Consider the following 19,063-nt stretch of genomic DNA (forward strand, 5'->3'; position numbering starts at 1 on the left):
GTGTGTGTGTGTGTGTGTGTGTGTGTGTGTGTGTGTGTGTGTGTGTGTGTGTGTGTGTGTGTGTGTGTGTGTGTGTTTATCCCCTTTGGTAGTGTAGATCAAGACCAAGAAATAAAAACACACTTGAAAAGTTCAGTAACTTCCTACAGAAACCTGTTCAATGTAGTTGCAGTAAGTCGCCGAAGTGTTTAAGTATGCGTTCCTGTGTTTCCTCACACAAATCAATTTAGATGCCAAGACGCTCTTTTCCCTTGTCCCCATTGCCACTGAGTGAATTAGTGAGTGACTACTAGGGACAAGACGCCGGAGTATTTGAGAATGTGATCACTTGTCTATTCACACAACTTCATTCAAAAGTGCTGTTCTCCTTTGACTAATTCAGCCTTGAGCGAACAAACACCTGAGTGGTTCCTTTCCATTCTCCATTTTCCAGTAGATCTTTATATTTCATGTTTACGCTGATAAGTGTCCTGCCGAGAAATTTAGACTGAGGCTGGGAATCTCCATGAAGGGGTTTAAACTGGGAAAAATAACATTCACACAAAGCTTTGTATCCCTATGTTGACTCTTAGATTGTGATCGCTGGTGGTAAGACTGGCACTGGCATGCTCAGAGGCTGCTAAGAATTAGCAGAGGGTGACAAAGAAAGTTGGAAGATAGGAGACTGAGCAGCGAGTGCGTTCTGTAAAGCCGCCTCAGAAATCAGAGAAGGGCCAAAAGGATCATGGCGAAAGAGGCTTCCCTGTAGAGATTCAGTCTTGAGCAAACACCTTGGCGAGAACTAGACGAACAGTGGAGGCGTTGGCTTGAGTTAAGCCAATAGCTACAATGAAAGTGGCCAGACAGATGGAACGAATCTCTTTCTTAGGGGAAGAATCAAACGGGTAGAGATGGGGATAATATGCATTACCATTTGTCTATCTCTATAAACCTAAGCTAGTGAAACCTTGGACACCTGCTGAGCTTACCAAGGGAGGTGTGTCTGAGACATCTGAAGTGCAAAAGGAAGAGTGGCAATCTAGGATCCAGTGAAGAGGAGTTTGGGATGAAGGCAAGAGAACTACAGCATGAGGGAGAGATCAAGATGCTGTCTAAGCCCACACAGAATTCGGATCTAATCTCAGTTTTGGCGAGTTCATAGAGGGTATCTTCTCGCTATGTGAAGGAAAAACTCTTGCCCAAGTCGGAAGGTCTAATAGAATCAAACGCTCAATGCTCTATATACCCTGCAAGGTTAATGTGGCGGAGACCACTGTAAAAGAATGTAGTGAATTCCTTTAAAAGACCGACATGTCTATCCTGATAAAATTCCTGTCCTACATGTTGCAGCCTTGCCTGTACCTCTACGTCTGGTCTAGGAATTGAAACAAAGGATCAGAATTTGCATAGCAAAGGATTTTCCATCTACAAAAACGTCTCCCCAAGAGGGATGAGAAGGCAAGGTGAAAATCACCAATAAACAAGGGCAGGAACATGACAGTTACTGCAAATACCAGAATAACAGATAAAGGCTGCGAGAGAAAGCTGAGAAACCCCATTTGAGAAAGTGGCTGAGAAATACCTGAATAGGAGTAAGTACTCAAAAGCGATGTAAAAAAAAGTGTCGCTGGCCGGAAGGTCACTGACTAGGGAGATCGCCAACAATATTGACATAGAAGAGTGAGTGGTCGCCACAGCAACGTAAGTGTCGCCGGCTGAGGACCGCCAAGCAGCCGACCCCTCAGGCACCAGGCACGAACGAGATATGAATGCAGCCAGTTGAGAGAAAGGCTGCCTTTGCGATGTGAGCATAGGCGACGCAGTCAGTAAGATGTAAGCATGACATGGTAAGATGTAAGCAACATGGTGACATGTTGCCAGCTCAGATGTCGCCAGAGTGGGCAACAAGGTAGGGTAAATCTTTGAAACAACTATTCCGAACCAGTTACTAATATAATATACTCTTGAAAAGGATAGAGTGAAGATTCTAGCAAGCGGTCATTGATACTAATATCATAATTGAACGTTAACACTTCATTCTATTTCCGAAGTCCAAAAGTCCAAAATCCAAAGTCACGCTCCACCATTAAAGCACACACTGCATTCATTCATGTGTTTGTTTACTGGCAAAGTACTGGTACACATACTCCAGAGTTCATGCTCCACCAGTATAGCCTACACTGCATTCGTTCAAGTGTTTGTTTAGTTGCAGGGTACTGGTACACGTACTCCAGAGTTCATGATGTTCTTGATGTCATGTTTTTTTTTTTTTTTTTGTCAGTAATTGATTTCCTATATTTCTGACCAAAACCAAGACAACACATTATCTTGTAGGCAGGAAAGAACCACTTTAGGTAACAACAAGGCTACTAACCTGAGTATCTGGAATAACTGTAAATATGAGTATTGTAAAATTACATTCGTGACAAGAATCAGGCAGTGTCGCCTGTAGATTGCGTGTAGAGACACACTTTCCCAGTGAGACACACATCAAACACGAAACCATCCAGTATGATCCACACGACTGAGAGGGAAAAGTGGGAAGCAGAGAGATCAACAGCGACAAGAGATGCCAGCTGGAGTCAGCTCAAAAAGGTCACAGGGCTAAGAGAAGGCCCACCTGCCGAGGGCAAAAAGTGCACTGTGTACAACTGAAAGTCTGAGGGGACCATAGCGGATCAGAGGTAGGAAAGAACCTGTGAGGAGGAAAAAATGCAAAACAGTGACCTACACAGGCCTTCATCATCCATACTCTCTAGAAGGCTATATGACAAAAGTAACCATTTCCCCTATTAACTAAGAAAGACAAAAAAGTGTTTTACAAAGACGCAAAAGATAATTTCCATCAGAAAAATTGAGAGGAGGTAGGAGCTATAGCTGAGAGACGAAGGTGGTCAACACTACCAGTTCACCAAGAACACCTAAACACAGGTGTCTGAGGCAACTGACAGTAACCCCTATTCTGTTCCCTCCTATTTTCTCTATCTTCATTTTCAATCCAAAGCTTGATGTTGCGTCTATGTGCACAACAACTTATCCTACTCTTGTGCCCACGCTCTTGAATTTTTTGAAATTTCCACCATCTGGGTATGACTACAGAGTCACCCTCAAACTAAATTTGTCTGCACTGTATACCTCTCACCTAACTCCTCTGTCTATATGAAATTCTTTGACTAGTTAAATTCCAAAGTGGAGCACATTCTGACTCTCTTCCCTTTTGCGAATATCTCCATATTTGGGAACTTCAACGTTCACCACTAGCTTTGCCTTTTCTCTCCCTTCACTGACCATCCTGGTGAACTACTCTTTAACTTTGCTATCCTCCACGACCTAGAGCAACACCCTACTCGTATTCCTGACCGTCTTGGAGATACGCCCAACATTCTTGACCTTTTCTTCACCCCTATGCTTCTTCACCTGCTTATGCTGTCACCCTATTTTCTCCTTTAGGCTCTTCCTATCACAACCTCATATCTATACATTTTCCTATCATTCTAATCCCTATTCAGGATCCCCCAAAGTGGAGGTATCTCTGGCGTTTAGCCTCTGCTAGTTAGGGGGACCTGAACAGGTATTACGCTGATTTTCCATGGAATGACTTCTGCTTCTGTGTCAGAGACCCATTTCTGTGTACTGAACGCATACCAGAGGTGATAGTATCTGACATGGATGTGTACATTTCTCACTCTTTCTCTCACCATAATCCTTCCGAACTAATTTAACACAGCCTATTCTCATACTATACATGATATAGAGGCGGCCCAGAAAGGGTACTTGACCCTTCCATCACCTGAATCTCATGCACTTCATATTTCTCCTCGGAATCATGCCAAATCTGTTCTTCAACTAGCCAAAAACTCCTTCATTAACAGAAAGTGTCAAAATCTTTGAAGATCTAACTCTCTTTCTGATTTCTAGATTTCTGGCACCAAGACAAAAACAACTCCAATAACTTTACTGTTTCATATTTCCCTGCTTAATTTCAACATTATGGCACCACTGCCATCTCAACTATTTCTAAAGCTGAACTCTTCGCTAATCTTTTGCTAAAAACTCCACCTTGAGTGACTCAGGGCTTGTTCCTCCATCTCTTCCACACTCCAACTACTTCATGTTGCCCATTAAGAGCTTTTGCAGTGATGTTTTCTATGCCCTCGCTGGCCTTAACCCTCGGAAGGCATATGGAACTGATGGGTTATCTACTACTGTTCTCCCAAACTGTGCCTCTGAGCTTGCACCTTGCCTAGTCAAACTCTTCCAACTCTGTGCATCAACATCTACCTTTTCTTCCTGCTAGAAGTTTGCCTACATTTAACCTGTTCCTGAAAAGGGTGACTGGTCTAATCCCTCAAACTATCGTCCTATTGTTTTGATTTTCTGTCACTCTAGTTTTTTAATCTAACCTCAATAGGAAGATTCTTAAACATCTATCACTTCACAATCTTCTATCTGATCGCCAGTATGGGTTCCGTTGAGACCGCTCTACTGGCGATCTTCTGGCTTTCCTCACTGAGTCATGGTCATCCTCTTTTCATTTTGGTGAAACTTTTGCTTTTGACTGAATCTGCCACAAAGCTTTTATTTCCAAAATACTCTTGTAAAGCTTCTATCGTTCTCTCTGTAGCTTCATCTTAAGTTTCCTCTCCGACTGTTCTATTGCTGCTGTGGTAGATAGCCACTGTTCTTCTCCTAAGTCTATTAAAAGTGGTATTCCTTAGGGTTCTGGCCTGTCACCCACTCTCTTCCTATTATTCATCAATGATTTTCTAAACCAAACTTCTTGTCCTATCCACTCTTATGCTGATGATACAACCTGTACTTTTCCACGCCTTTTCGTAGACGTCCAACCCTTTGGGAAGTGAAGAGCTCAAGTAGGGAAGCCACAGAACCCCTGACTTCTGATCTATAAAAAAAAAAAAAAAAGTTTTGAGCAGGGCAGATCAAACTTGGCAATGTTCAATGCCTCAAAAACTCAATTCCTCCATCTATCAACTCGACACAACCCTCCAGAAAACTATACCCTCTTCTTAAATGACACCTAGCTCATCCAATTTTCTACAGTGAACACCCTCCACCTGTCCTTTACTTATAATCTAGAATGGAAACCACATCTCATCTATAGCCAAAACAGCTTCTATGACGTTAGGTGTTCTGAGACGTCTCCATCAGTTTTCTCACCCCTGTCCAACCCCCAGCTGTTAATTTTGTACAGGAGCTTTATCCATCCATGTATGGAGTATGTTTCACATGTATTCCAATCATACCGCCATTTTAGACAGGGTGGAATGAAAAGCTTTTCGTCTCATTAATTCCTCTCCTCTGACTGACTGTCTTCAACCTCTTTCTCATCCCCGCTATGCTGCATCTCTTGTTGCCTTCTACCACTATTTTCACGCTAACTGCTCTTCTGATTTTGCTAACTGTATGCCTCCCCTCCTCTTGCAGCTTTGATGCACAAGACTTTCTTCCTTTTCTTATCCCTATTCTGTCCACCCCTCTAATGCAAGAGTTAATCAGAATATTCATTCATTTATCCCTTTTTATGGTCAACTCTGGAACTCCCTTCCTGCTTCTGTATTTTCTCCTTATAAATTGGACTCTTTCAAGAGGGCGGTTTCATGCCACTTATCCTCTGTTCTTTTATAATTTTATCTGGCATCTGTATGGGAACTGGCAATAAGTGGACTTTTCTTTGTTCATATTTTCTTGTTGCCCTTGGCCAGTGGCCTTCCTACGTAAAAAAAAAAATAAATAAAAAAAAAAAAAATAAATAAATAAATAAATAAATAATAAAAAATAAATAACTAAAATAAATAAATAAATAAAATAAAATAAATAAATAAATAAAATAACTGCATCCAAACATCCCTTCCGTGGGAATGGTGGTCACATTGCTACCATATAGCACTGTGCACTAGCGGAGCGAGTCTCACTACAATTAGTATCGTTATCATTGTTGTTGTTGCTATTACTATTATTATTATTATTATTATTATTATTATTATTATTATTATTATTATTATTATTATTATTATCATTATTGTTGTTACTATTATTATTATCATTATTATTACTAGGAATTAGGTGGACTGACACCGTAACATAGAAGAATGATTATGCATGACAGAAGCAAATGGAGAGCTGATGGGAGATGCCCCACACAGGTGTGGGGCATTCAGGTGTGATAGGGGAGAGTACATACTATGAGGAAGTCAAACTGTCCAAGCTGAGCAGTTGATTCCCGTAAAGTGAGGGCTGGAGTATTTTCTCTTCTCTGTCAGGGTCCAAGGGGCTAAGACAATGGTGTGAATGGGTGTTAATGTGAAAATTGTGTGCTTTTCCCTGGCTACCCCACTTTTTGTGGGAGACAGCCTTGGTAAGTGTATGTATGTATGTATGTATTATGATTATTACCATTATTATTATTATTATTATTATTATTATTACTACTACTACTACTACTACTACTATTACTACTACTACTACTACTACTACTACTACCACCATTATTATTATTATTATTATCATTATTATTATAACTATTATTTCTTCAGTTTTGTCTATCTCAACATGTCAATTATAATTATTATTATTATTATTATTATTATTATTATTATTATTATTATTATTATTATCCTCATCATCATAATTATTATTATCATTATTATTGTTATTATTATTATTATTATTATTATTATTATCCTCATTATTATTGTTATTATTATTATTATTATTATTATTATTATTATTATTGTTATTATCAATTTCACTGTTATTATTAAAACTGTCATTCTCTCCTTCTCTCTTCCTTATGTCTTCCTTTCTCCGCTTTTCTTGTCCACAAATGCTTGTATAATCCTCTTCTTTTCCTTACACTTATTATTATTACTATTATTATTATTATCATTATTATTATTATTATCATTATTATTATTATCATTATCAATATAATTATTTTCATTATTATTATTACTACAACAGTTTTATAGTACAACAACAACAACAACAATAATAACGACTACTATTACCACTACAACCAAGACCACAATAATAACACTAAACAACAATTTCTGGTACTACTACTACTACTACTACTACTACTTCCACTATACTATTACTACGTATCACTTCTACTACAACTACTATTGCCACTACCACTACCACATCCCACAGCTCTTAACATCACCACCACCACTACTACTACTGTCATAACTACCACACTCTTTCACTACCACAACCACTACTACCACCAGTTCCAACGCCTCATGTGCACGTCTACTAAACCAGTCTTACCTCCGCAGGAAGATCCATAGGTGCTGCCAGCGGTTCGTGGCTCCAGGATGCTTTTGGTGAACGGGAATCATACAGAATACTCGCGTGGGTGGCCTTCGCCTCCAGCTTCCTCTACGCCGCCAGTTTCTACAGTCTCAAGAGATGGAGGACGTGGCGACGGGAGGCAAAAACTCCAGACGTTGTGGTACACGACAACAAGGTGTCAACAATATCACATTCAGACCTGCAAAGAAAGAATAGCGGTATTGATAATCCTTCATGGGTGCCGGAAGAGTAGAAACTGAAGGAGGATATGAAGGAAGAAGAGGCAATTAAGAAGCAAAATGTAGGTAATGAAGGAGGTGGTACAGGAGGAGATGAAGGTGAAGAATAGTAGTGTTGAAGACAGTGGACATGAAAAAGGTGGTGAAGATGGAGGTAATGAAGGAGGGCTTACCAAGAATATTTACAGGCTGAGATGTGGTTATGATTATGGAGAATTGTAGTGATTAGTGAATGAAATGTGAAGTGCGGATGACGTGAGGTAAGAGAGCAAAGGGAGTGGAATCAAAGATGTAAATACAGTGGAGATGATGTTGGAGAGTTACAGTACTTTATAATTAACAGTGGAAAGGCATACATGGCGACGAAGGGAGAAAAAAAAAAAAAAAAAAAAGGGAGGGGACAAAAGTGGAGGAAGCGAACAAATACGATTGTGCATAAGGAGTAAGCAAGAAATGAAGGTGGAGTACAAGTGTAAAAGAAAAGATGAACAGTGAAGTGCATAAGGCACAGGATGATGCTTCAGTAAAGTTAATGAAGAAAACTGATAAAAACAACAGAGATGGAGGTCCTGATGAAAAAATAAATATGAGAAAACAAAGGATACTATGAAGAAACTTCATTTCAAGGAAAATGAAAGTTAATAATAATAATAATAATAATAATAATAATAATAATAATAATAATAATAATAATAACAATAAATAATAATAATAATAATAATAATAATAATAATAATAATAATAAAGTGGTGATAATGAAAAAAAAAATATATGAACGTGAAAAGTTGAAGGAAATATGAGGTGGAAATAGCGGTGGTGCAGTATGCTGTATATAGAAAACGAAGACAAAAGGTGGAAAAGGGAGGAAACAGTACAAGTACAATAAATGAGAAGGTAATAAAACAAGAGATTGAAGATGAATGAATAAAGAGAACGCGAAATGAAAGTATGAAGGAAAATGAAGTATGAATGATTTGTAGCAAAATAAATAGATAAATAAATAAATAAATAAATAAAATAATAAATAAATAATAAATATATAATAATAAATAAGTAAATAAATAAATAAATAAATAAATAAAATAAATAAATAAAAAATAAATAAATAAAAAAACAAATAAATAAAAAAATAATATATAAAATGAAATAAATAAATAAATAAGTAAATAAATAAATAAATATATAAATAAATAAATAAAATAGTAATAGCAATAATAATGCTAAAAAAATATTTCACCTTGCAAAACTGAAACAAAAACACAAAGGAAAAACAATAACGAATGGACATGGAGTGAGGAAAATAAAAGTATAAAATTGTTTCAAAGTTGTAAGAACAATAATGATAATAAAAGCAATAAACGACGCGTCACTGGCGATAAATGAAAACGAATGAGTAAGAAGAAAGAAGGAAGTTGTCACTTAGCCAAAAGACAACAATGGTAATAACTGCCGTGCTTATTTATTTATTTATTTATTTTTTACTGCTATATGTTCATTCTGTGAAGAACACTTAGATACATCCCATCACCGCCACCAACATATCTTTGGTTATATTCACTCCCTTATTTTCACCCTCTCCAGCGTCTGGTGTTTCTTGCTGATATGCTTTCCTGCAATTCCACACTCAGTAAATATTCATCCGCTTTAGAGAGAATACAAGAGAATGCAACACTTTCATTCATTGGGGTCATATTTTATCTATCTATTTATTTATTTATTTATTTTTACTCTTTTATTTTCACACTCGGTAAACAAATATCTGTCCGATAGATAATCCATTCCATTTTTTATTTATCACTATGTGAGGAAATCCGTCAAGGTCAAAATCCAACTCCTTTTATTTCATATATTATCACGATTCTCGTACCTTTTGTTATATGTACATGTATATCATTGTACCACTCAAATACTAAAAAAAAAAAAAAAAAAAAAAAAAAAAAAAACTTACACGCATTGATGATGAAGAAAACTTGCCGTCCAAACAGCAAACTTGAAGAGTGGCGGCATTATTGATTCTGCATTCTCGAAGCTGACTCCAGTCTACCTTTGAGAGCTCTGGTGTGCAGTAGTCATTCTTATTACATTTCTTATATTCAAACCATCGATCATATACAAGTGGTAAACTCTGGAACTCCTTGTCTGCTTCTATATTCCCTCCTGTCCGTGACTTAAAACTGTTTCAAGAGGGAGGTTTTAAGACACTCCCTATAATTTACGATAATGCTTTTGAATATACTCTTTCAGGACTATCACCTCCAGTGGGCCTTTCTTTTCAAACATTTCTGTTGCCCTTGGTCAGAATCCTTCTTACATAAAAAATACACTTGATAATCTAGTGCTAAAAGTAATAAGAGATTTGCACATCACATCACATCACGAGAGTATGATAAAAGTCGAGGCACTAAAACATGTGCACTGTCTTCCGTCTTACGAGAATCTGGCAAAAATTTAAGTAATAGGGCATAAAAAACCAAACTTTAAGGAATCGGATGAAAATCAAAGTTAAAAGACAAGTACACACTAAATTTTACCGGACTACTAAAATTTATAGTACTGTGATACATAAACCGAAGTTTACGTCATTTTGACAGACTGAGATATTGCACACATCAAATTTCAAGGGAATGTGGCAAAAGTCAATGCCACCTTCTACGTGACATGCATCCAGCCCACGTAACTGTGGTAATGGTTAATTTAAATACTAATGCGTAGGTTTTTGCATGGCTGTGGCTGGCGATCTCTCTCTCTCTCTCTCTCTCTCTCTCTCTCTCTCTCTCTCTCTCTCTCTCTCTCTCTCTCTCTCTTGTAAGGATGTGTTACAATGATAGAAAAATAAGAAAAATTGAAAGATAGAATATGTGACGAATACGGAAGAAGATCGCCATAAGAGGAAAAACGGTGGTGATGAAAGAATGATAAATGCATTAGAGAAACAAGAAAGTTGAAGAAAAATGTCTTTCTATCGAAAGAAATCACAAATCAATAGAATATACAAGACAAAAGAAATAAGGAATCTGGTAAAGAAAAAAGAAGAGAAAAAACTCGTAAAGAAAGGAAAAATCACTCAAAAATAAGGAAAATCGGATGGACTGTGAGAAAAGAAAAAAGCTATTTATGTAAAAACTCTTCTGAAAAAAAATAAATAAAAGATGAATGAGAAAAGAAAAATGGTTAAAAGTAGTCCTTGGAAAAAGACATCTACTAAATATTGAAAATCGGCCCTTATGTGAAATAACACAGCGGGTTAAGATACCTGAAAAAAAAAGAAAAAAAATTGATTGGTTGTACTTTGCAATAACGGTGAAGAATAGGGAAATATATTTCAAAGATAATAAAAACTCGATAATTAACTAAAATGGGGAGCCAGGGGAAATAAATAATGATGAAATGGCTGTGAAATGAGCTGTCTGAATTTCGAGGATGAAGCCAACAAGTGATACTAGGCTGTTACAATTACGTTTGTCTATGTTAAGTAAATAATATAAAGGTTAGAAATGACGCTGTATAGTATAAAGAGGCGCTGTATGGGTCGCGGGAAAGGAATGGCTGTGAATAGGTTTAGACTGGGTGTGGTTACTCTGTCACTGGTCTCTCCATCCACTGCAGGGAAACAAGCAGAAAGGAGAGACAAAAGAGTATCTGTCAGTTTTCATTCTTCGTCCACTTAACTCTTTCTATAATTATTTAGGTGTGTTACTAAAGACCTCCCACTTTTTAATTTATCTTGTGTACTTTCTTTCCTAATTCTTGGCCTCTCTTCATCTTGTATGACAGAAGGACAAAGCGAAAGACGGGCAGTCGCTCATATGAAGAGACATGACGTAGAAACAGAAACAGGTCAGACAGCCAGATAAGCAAAAAGATAGGTAATCAGATAGACAAACAGATATACGTAGCTAGCTAGCAAGCCAGCCAGACACACATGCACGCACACACCTACACCAACACCTACGCCTACAAACACCCACACACACACACACACACACACACACACACACACACACACACACACACAAACACAGCTATAGGCACTTGGATCCCATATACATACACCTACACAACTGTCTCCCGTACATGAAAGCACATGTATTTGCATTCCGTCCCACTGTTTCATTAATTCCAAGCTTTATTTTCCTTATTAATTCCAATTTCTATATATTCTTAATCACCTATTTTTTTCCCACCACCATCACCGGCAGTCTCCGAGCAGCACATATCATAAAGACATTCCCGCGCACTCAAAAAGAGAGAAGAGAGGAGAGGAGATTCACGCGACTAGGAGACAAATAAATGCCAGAGATATTTCTTAATCGTGGACTTTCTTCTCCTGCTCATTCCAATCCTTCAAAGTCTCTCAGGTGGCTTCCTCACAATAGTTCCCGTGCGTCGCGTTATTATTGGTCCCTGATGAGCGAAGGAAGCGACGTCTTGCGTACCTTAGGAAAAATACAGAGGATATAAATGCCTCGTTTCGTTTTCTGCTCACTTGACCGGGACTTAATCACAACACGTGTGCATGTACTCGTACCTGTTCGCTCGCGGGTCGCCTCCTTCAGGCAAGTCGAGAGGAAAATGGGGACGTTTGTGTACGAAGATTTCGGGTGACAAGTTTGCTGTTCGTCGATGAGAGAAGTGAAAGGAAAGGAAATGTAGACGTCATCACTTTTTCTCAAGCTCTTTATGATGACTGACTGGTTGATTGGGTGGCCGTGTATGTGAGTGGGTGACTGATTCATAGATTAATTGCTATGTCAACGCCATAACCACGATGCCATTTGGCGCAGCACAGCCAAGGGCTAATAGTCAAACATTGTTACATAATACAAGTATATCAAAATAAATATAGTACAAACATTTCAGTGAGGAAATTCACTCCATTTTACACTTTTACTTCCATATATATATATATATATATATATATATATATATATATATATATATATATATATATATATATATATATATATATATATATATATATATATATATATATATATTGTACCTGCGCTATTTTCCTGGTTTTGTTGATTTACATTTATTTCACCCTTTTAGTCATTACACTTAAACGGATTTTTCATTTTTAATTTTGTTTGATTTTTTTTTTTTTTTTTTTTCAGTTACATGTTTGTTTTTCTCTTTTGTTGTATAAGATTTGCGACTTTTTCCATTTCTCTTGGGTGATTCCTTGAGCCAGATTCATCAACTGCATTTTTCTTTACCTGCCTTGGACTGCCAATCTTCGTCCCGTACTTTGTTGCTGCAAAAGAATATTGCATACAATTGCATCCCAGTATAAACAAAGTTTTTGAATTGTGATGGAAATTAAAAATAAAACACTTCCTCTTCCTTATCTAACTAAACTGAGTACTTTGATGCAAATAATGTCCGCTATAAATACTAGGAAATTACATATAAAAAACTTACAAATTTTTTTCCAGCTCAAGGATAACAGCAAATATCTCTAAGGCCTGCATTCTTAATCACTTTTCAAAGGCCCTGTTAAAAATACGTAGGATAGGAAGTATACCACAATTTTCTTTTCTTCCTCCTTCTTTTTTAATCTACAATGTGGGAGCCAGGCTGAGCTCAGCTTTGTTCCTCCTTAGATTTTTCATCTATTTTTCCTAATCCCTTAGCTGCAGCGTGGGAACCAAACTGAGTTCAGTGCAGTTCTCAAGGCTCACTGTGGGAGAGGGCTGTTGCCGTAAATATATGTATATTAATCGAGGAAGGCTTAGGATGACACATGTACATATCTTTTCTAACATAATATGTTTATTTCAACTATTATGAATCATGTCATTTTCCAGCACATAACAACAGTGTTATATAGAGTTCCTGTATTGGCTAGCTGGTCACCATGTTTGCAAACAGAATCTGGCGGACAGTGCCACAGGGTGAAATCTTTATTTCAGGCGCAGCAGCAGGAATTAAGTTGATTATATTGTGAGTTGCAAAGTTTTTCTTTATTTCACCTGCTGAAATCCGTGGGTTAGCAGTCCGCTGACTAACTTTTATGGGCCTCCCAGAGCGGTGTCCATGGTCGGGTACATTCAGAGCGCCACCATCACTGGAGCGCTTGATCCACTTTTGAACAGTTCGTTCTGCCAATCCTACAATTTTTGAAATCTCCTTCACAGACCGCACTGACTTGTAGAGGGACACAATGCCTGCCAGCTGCTCTTTTGTAGACTGCCAGAGATTTTCCATATTTCGTGTAGGGAACAACGAGACTGCGTCAGGGTCACCTCGCTCTCAGACCGAATATATATATATATATATATATATATATATATATATATATATATATATATATATATATATATATATATATATATATATATATATATATATATATATATATATATATATATATATATGCCGGCTTGGAGCCACTGAGACATCCCATGGCAGTCACAGTAGCAGAGCGTTCCACTGACATTGGCTGATGTACGATGTCATTATCAGCTGGCTACGAGGGAGACTCGGCACACTGTCTCTATAGGTGAATTACGTTACGATACGCCGTAACTTACGGGTAAAAGGCTATTTCAGCTATCCATCAACCTTCATTATTATATGACAGCAGATGTCTCTATCTTTCGTCTGTCATTTAGTTGAAAAAAAAAAAAAAAAAAAAAAAACCCAACTTAATGAGTCATGTTCGATCAATCAATATTTGCATAAAGTTGGGTATGACGATCACAATCACCTGTGCTCCTCAGCCACTGACACGTCATGCAATGCCAAGCAATACATTGCACACCATTGTATCGCTCACTATAGAGAAAACGGAGACGCCAGATTTTAGGTAAAACATCTATAAGAGTGCTGGACAATTAAAGAATGCCTCTAATATATATATATATATATATATATATATATATATATATATATATATATATATATATATATATATATATATATATATATATATATATATATATATATATATATAATAATAATAATGTAGGAGGGGCACCGGCCAAGGGCAGCAAAATTATAATATAAAAAAGGGCCCAGTAAGGTGCCGTCTCCTCAACAGAGTCAAAAGCAGTCGACAAAAATTAAAGGATAAATGTCTTGAAACTTAACTCTTAAAAGACCTCAAGTCATAGGAAGAGAGGAAATGCAAAAGATGGCAGGGGCGTTCCAGAGTTTATCAGAGAAAGAGATGAATGATTGAGAATACTGGTTAACTATTGCATTAAGAGAGATGGACAGAAGAGGAGTGAGAGAAAGATGAAGGTCTTGTGCAGCGAGGCCGCGGAAGGAGGGAAGGCATGCAGTTAACAAGATCAGAAGAGAAGTTACCATGAAAATAGCGTAGAAGATAGCAAGAGATGCGACACTGCGGCACGAGAGAAAAACTGAAGGTAGTTAGAGGAGAGAAGGTGATAAAACGAAAAGCTTTCGATTCCACGCTGTCTAAAAGAGCAGTATGAGTGGAACCCAACCTCATACCTGTGAAGCATACTCCATACATGGACAGGTAAGGCTCCTGTACAGAGTTAGCAGCTGGGGAAGCGGGTAAGAAAAACGACTCAGAACATATAACTTCTTAGAAGCTAATTTAGGTAAAGAAATGTGAGGTTTCCAGTCAAGAATGTAAGTAAAGGACAGACCACAAAAGGTAATTGAGCCATCACCTGAATCTCATTCTTTTTATATTTCTGCACGCAATCAATCAATCACGCAATCAATCAATCACGCCAAGCCTGTTCTCCAACTAGCCAATCACTCCTTAATTAATGGAAAGTGTCCAAAACTTTCAGGATCTAATTCTCCTCGTGACTTCTGACACCTGGCCAAAAACATTTTCAATAACTTGGCTTCTTCATCTTTCCCTCCTTTATTTCAACATAATGGCACCACTGCCATCTCATCTATTTCTAAAGCTGAAGTCTTCTCTCAAACCTTTGCTGAAAACTCTACCTTGTATGATTCAGGGCTTGTTCCTCTCTCTCCTCCACACACTGACTATTTCACGGTGTCTCTCTCTCTCTCTCTCTCTCTCTCTCTCTCTCTCTCTCTCTCTCTCTCTCTCTCTCTCTCTCTCTCATTTATTAATAAGCGAATGATACCGTACATTTCATTAATATAAAACGGCATCAATGTTTTGATCATTGTTCCTTAATCTTTTTTTTCGACCTCAGCATTCTGTAGTGAAGTCTCGAGTGGAAAGACTGGCAAAGAAATGGTCCCTGACGTATAAAGGAACATGTAGAAAATATAAAAGTAAACTGATAAACTATCATCTTTGAGGCAGCGAGAATAAAAAAAATCCTAAATCAAAGAATAAATCTATAAATTTATTAATGAGCAGAAACCATAATGCAGCAAATATAGTCAAAACTATATTGACCTGACATTCAAAATATATTTAAGAACCATCTTGTTAACACTGGGAGTACAGTAACAAATAGTAATGATAATGGTAATCATATCCAACATTCATATAACACTCTGGCCTTCTCGATGTAGTGCTCAGCTCAAACAGACACTAATGAAATTAAAAATTATTTAAGTAGCCTCAATACTGCCGCTCTCGCTGTAATCTCCGTGTCCTTAAAACACATTATTGGCCTGTTTAAAAAATGGAGGAACTTTCCATGCCAATTCAAGAAGGTCAAGGTTATATATATATATATATATATATATATATATATATATATATATATATATATATATATATATATATATATATATATATATATATATATATATATATATATATATATATATAATATATATATATATATATATATATATATATATATATATATATATATATATATATATATATATATATATATATATATATATATACATACGAGTATATATATATATATATATATATATATATATATATATATATATATATATATATATATATATATATATATATTATATATATATTATATATATACTATATATATATATATATATATATATATATATATATATATATATATATATATATATATATATATATATATATATATATATATATATATATATATATATATATATATATATAATATATATATAATATATTATATATATATATTATATAATATATATATATTATATAATATATATATATATATATATATATATTATATATATATATATATATATATATATATATATATATATATATATATATATATATATATATATATATATATATATATATATATATATATATATATATATATATATATATATATATATATATATATATATATATATATATATATATATATATATATATATATATATATATATATATATATATATATATATATATATATATATATATATATATATATATATATATATACTTCATGCAGTAAAAATTATATCAATAAGTACCGTCCTTTTCCAGTACTAATAACATTTAGTAAAATAATTTTGGAAAAGTAACAGCCACCAGCTTAACAGACCACCTATAAAACACAAACTGCTCTCAGACCAGCAGCATGGATTTCGTGCATACCACTCCACAGAACCTGCAATTCTACACTCCATAAGTAATTCTTTTAAAAAGATTTAGAAAAACAAATTTCATGTTTGGATTTTTATGGATTTACTGAAAGCTTTTGACGCTTTGAAACATTCCGCATTACTTGAGAAATTAAAACACAGAGGAGTCACAGGGGTGCCTTTACAATTATCTAACAGTTCTATTAGACATAGGACTCAAACTGTATATTGTAATAATATTTTGTTTTTAAACTGTATTATATCTGTATTACTGTATCACAGGCATGTATCACAAGGCATGACATGGTAAAAGCATGTTCGCTATTCTTATAATTATTTATACTGGTCACCAACATGCTACTTGCCGATACGAATATAGTCTACGTTGTAAAATGAATTCCGAATTTAAATGGGTAAATCACTGCATTAAAGCCAATAAACAATAACATATGTTACTAAAACTATGTATATTTTTATAAAAAATCCATCAATAATTCATAATTTAACTCCAATACTCCTACATTCAGGATAATTTTTTAAAACAGGTAGTCGTAGAACCCACAAGGGGGAATAATATTCTAGATTTAATTCTTACTAACAGGGAGGAAGCAGTCACGCAGGTAGAGGTTGGAGGACAGCTAGGTAACAGTGACCATAGGGAAATTAGGTACAATCTAGAATGGGAAGAAACTGTTAGAAATAAAAACACTAGTAAAATACCTGACTTTAGGAGAGCAGATTTTGAAGAATTAAAAAGGTACCTCCAAGGAGTGGACTGGCAAAGGATGCAGGGTGAGGTCAGGTCAGGGACGGAGTTCAGAGAGATAAGGCAGGATGAGGGAGGTGAGGTGAGGCTCCAGAAGGGAGGAGGAAAGAGGAAGGGGGGAGATAGGTGTGAGTATGTTGGAATGTCAGGTCATGCTGAAATGAGAGAGGTAAGGTCGAGGCGAGTTGATGAGGGAGGGGAGAGGATGGTAGGGAACGAGATGAGGGGTTTAGGTGAAGTAAATGTAGATGAATTGTATAAATATTTCGTAGATAAAGTTCATACAGGTCAATTAGCAAATATCCCGTATAAAACAATAAGATCACAAAAAAATGACCCTAAATGGATGACTGCTAGGTTAAAGCATTATATAGGGCGTAAGAGAAGTATATATAAGAGATTAAGGGCAGGTGAGGAAGTTTTAAGGACACAGTATAATGAATTAGTTAGAACAGTCAGGAAGTTAACGAGGAAAGCTAAGGACAATTATGAATTAAAGGTAGCCAGCCAGGCGAAGACGGACCCCAAGGGATTTTATCAGGTATACAGGACGAAAAATAAGGATACTGTAGGTCCATTAAAGGCAGCAGATGGGGAGCTGGTTAGTTCTGGGGAGGAGATTAGTAAACTTCTGAATGATTATTTTTTAACTGTCTTCACTCAGGAAAACATGCAGGATATGCCAGATAGTGAACAGGTGTTTAGAGCAGATGAGTATGAGAAGCTGACGGATATTTCCATAACTAGGGAGATAGTGGAGCAGGAGATAGATAGGCTAAAAAAGTTCAAGTCACCAGGACCTGATGAAATATATCCCAGAGTACTGAAGGAATGTAAAAAGATTATTAGTGAGCCGTTAGTTTCTGTCTTTAGGAAATCACTGGAGTCGGGTGAGGTACCAGTAATGTGGAGGCAGGCTAATGTAGTACCCATCTTTAAGAAAGGGGATAAAACTTTAGCGTCTAATTATAGACCTGTCAGCTTAACTTCAGTTGTAGGTAAAATGTTAGAGTCAATAATAGCCAGGAACATTAGGGAACATTTAGACAAACATAACTTGATAAATCAGTCACAGCATGGCTTCACGAAGGGGAAGTCTTGCCTGACAAACTTGTTAAGTTTTTACAGTAAGGTGTACGAGGCAGTAGATAATGGTGATAGTTATGATATCTTATATCTGGACTTTAGTAAAGCATTCGACAAGGTGCCCCATCAAAGGCTCCTGAGAAAGGTTAGGGCGCACGGGATAGATGGGAAGGTGTTAGGTTGGATA

General features: G+C 36.1%; 1 protein-coding gene and 1 long non-coding RNA gene across 2 annotated transcripts in view; one reads left to right on the forward strand and one right to left on the reverse strand.

Moving 5' to 3' along the window:
* Positions 1 to 8,120, forward strand: part of LOC135113523 (uncharacterized) — a 37,980-nt gene extending 29,860 nt beyond the window's left edge. Inside the window, exon 10 of the mRNA XM_064028772.1 lies at positions 7,281 to 8,120. Coding sequence (XP_063884842.1) covers positions 7,281 to 7,549 — 269 coding nt within the window. The 3' untranslated portion in view covers positions 7,550 to 8,120. The remainder of the gene's footprint in view (positions 1 to 7,280) is intronic.
* A 2,140-nt stretch (positions 8,121 to 10,260) lies between these two features.
* Positions 10,261 to 10,540, reverse strand: LOC135113529 (uncharacterized). Its single transcript, XR_010274870.1, has 2 exons — positions 10,418 to 10,540; positions 10,261 to 10,297 (listed from the first exon to the last, which is right to left on the reverse strand). It is a non-coding gene; the product is annotated as an uncharacterized LOC135113529 (long non-coding RNA).
* Positions 10,541 to 19,063: the final 8,523 nt, after the last annotated feature.

This window comes from Scylla paramamosain, chromosome 2 (genome assembly GCF_035594125.1).
Source record: "Scylla paramamosain isolate STU-SP2022 chromosome 2, ASM3559412v1, whole genome shotgun sequence".
Taxonomy (NCBI): Eukaryota; Metazoa; Arthropoda; class Malacostraca; order Decapoda; family Portunidae; genus Scylla; species Scylla paramamosain.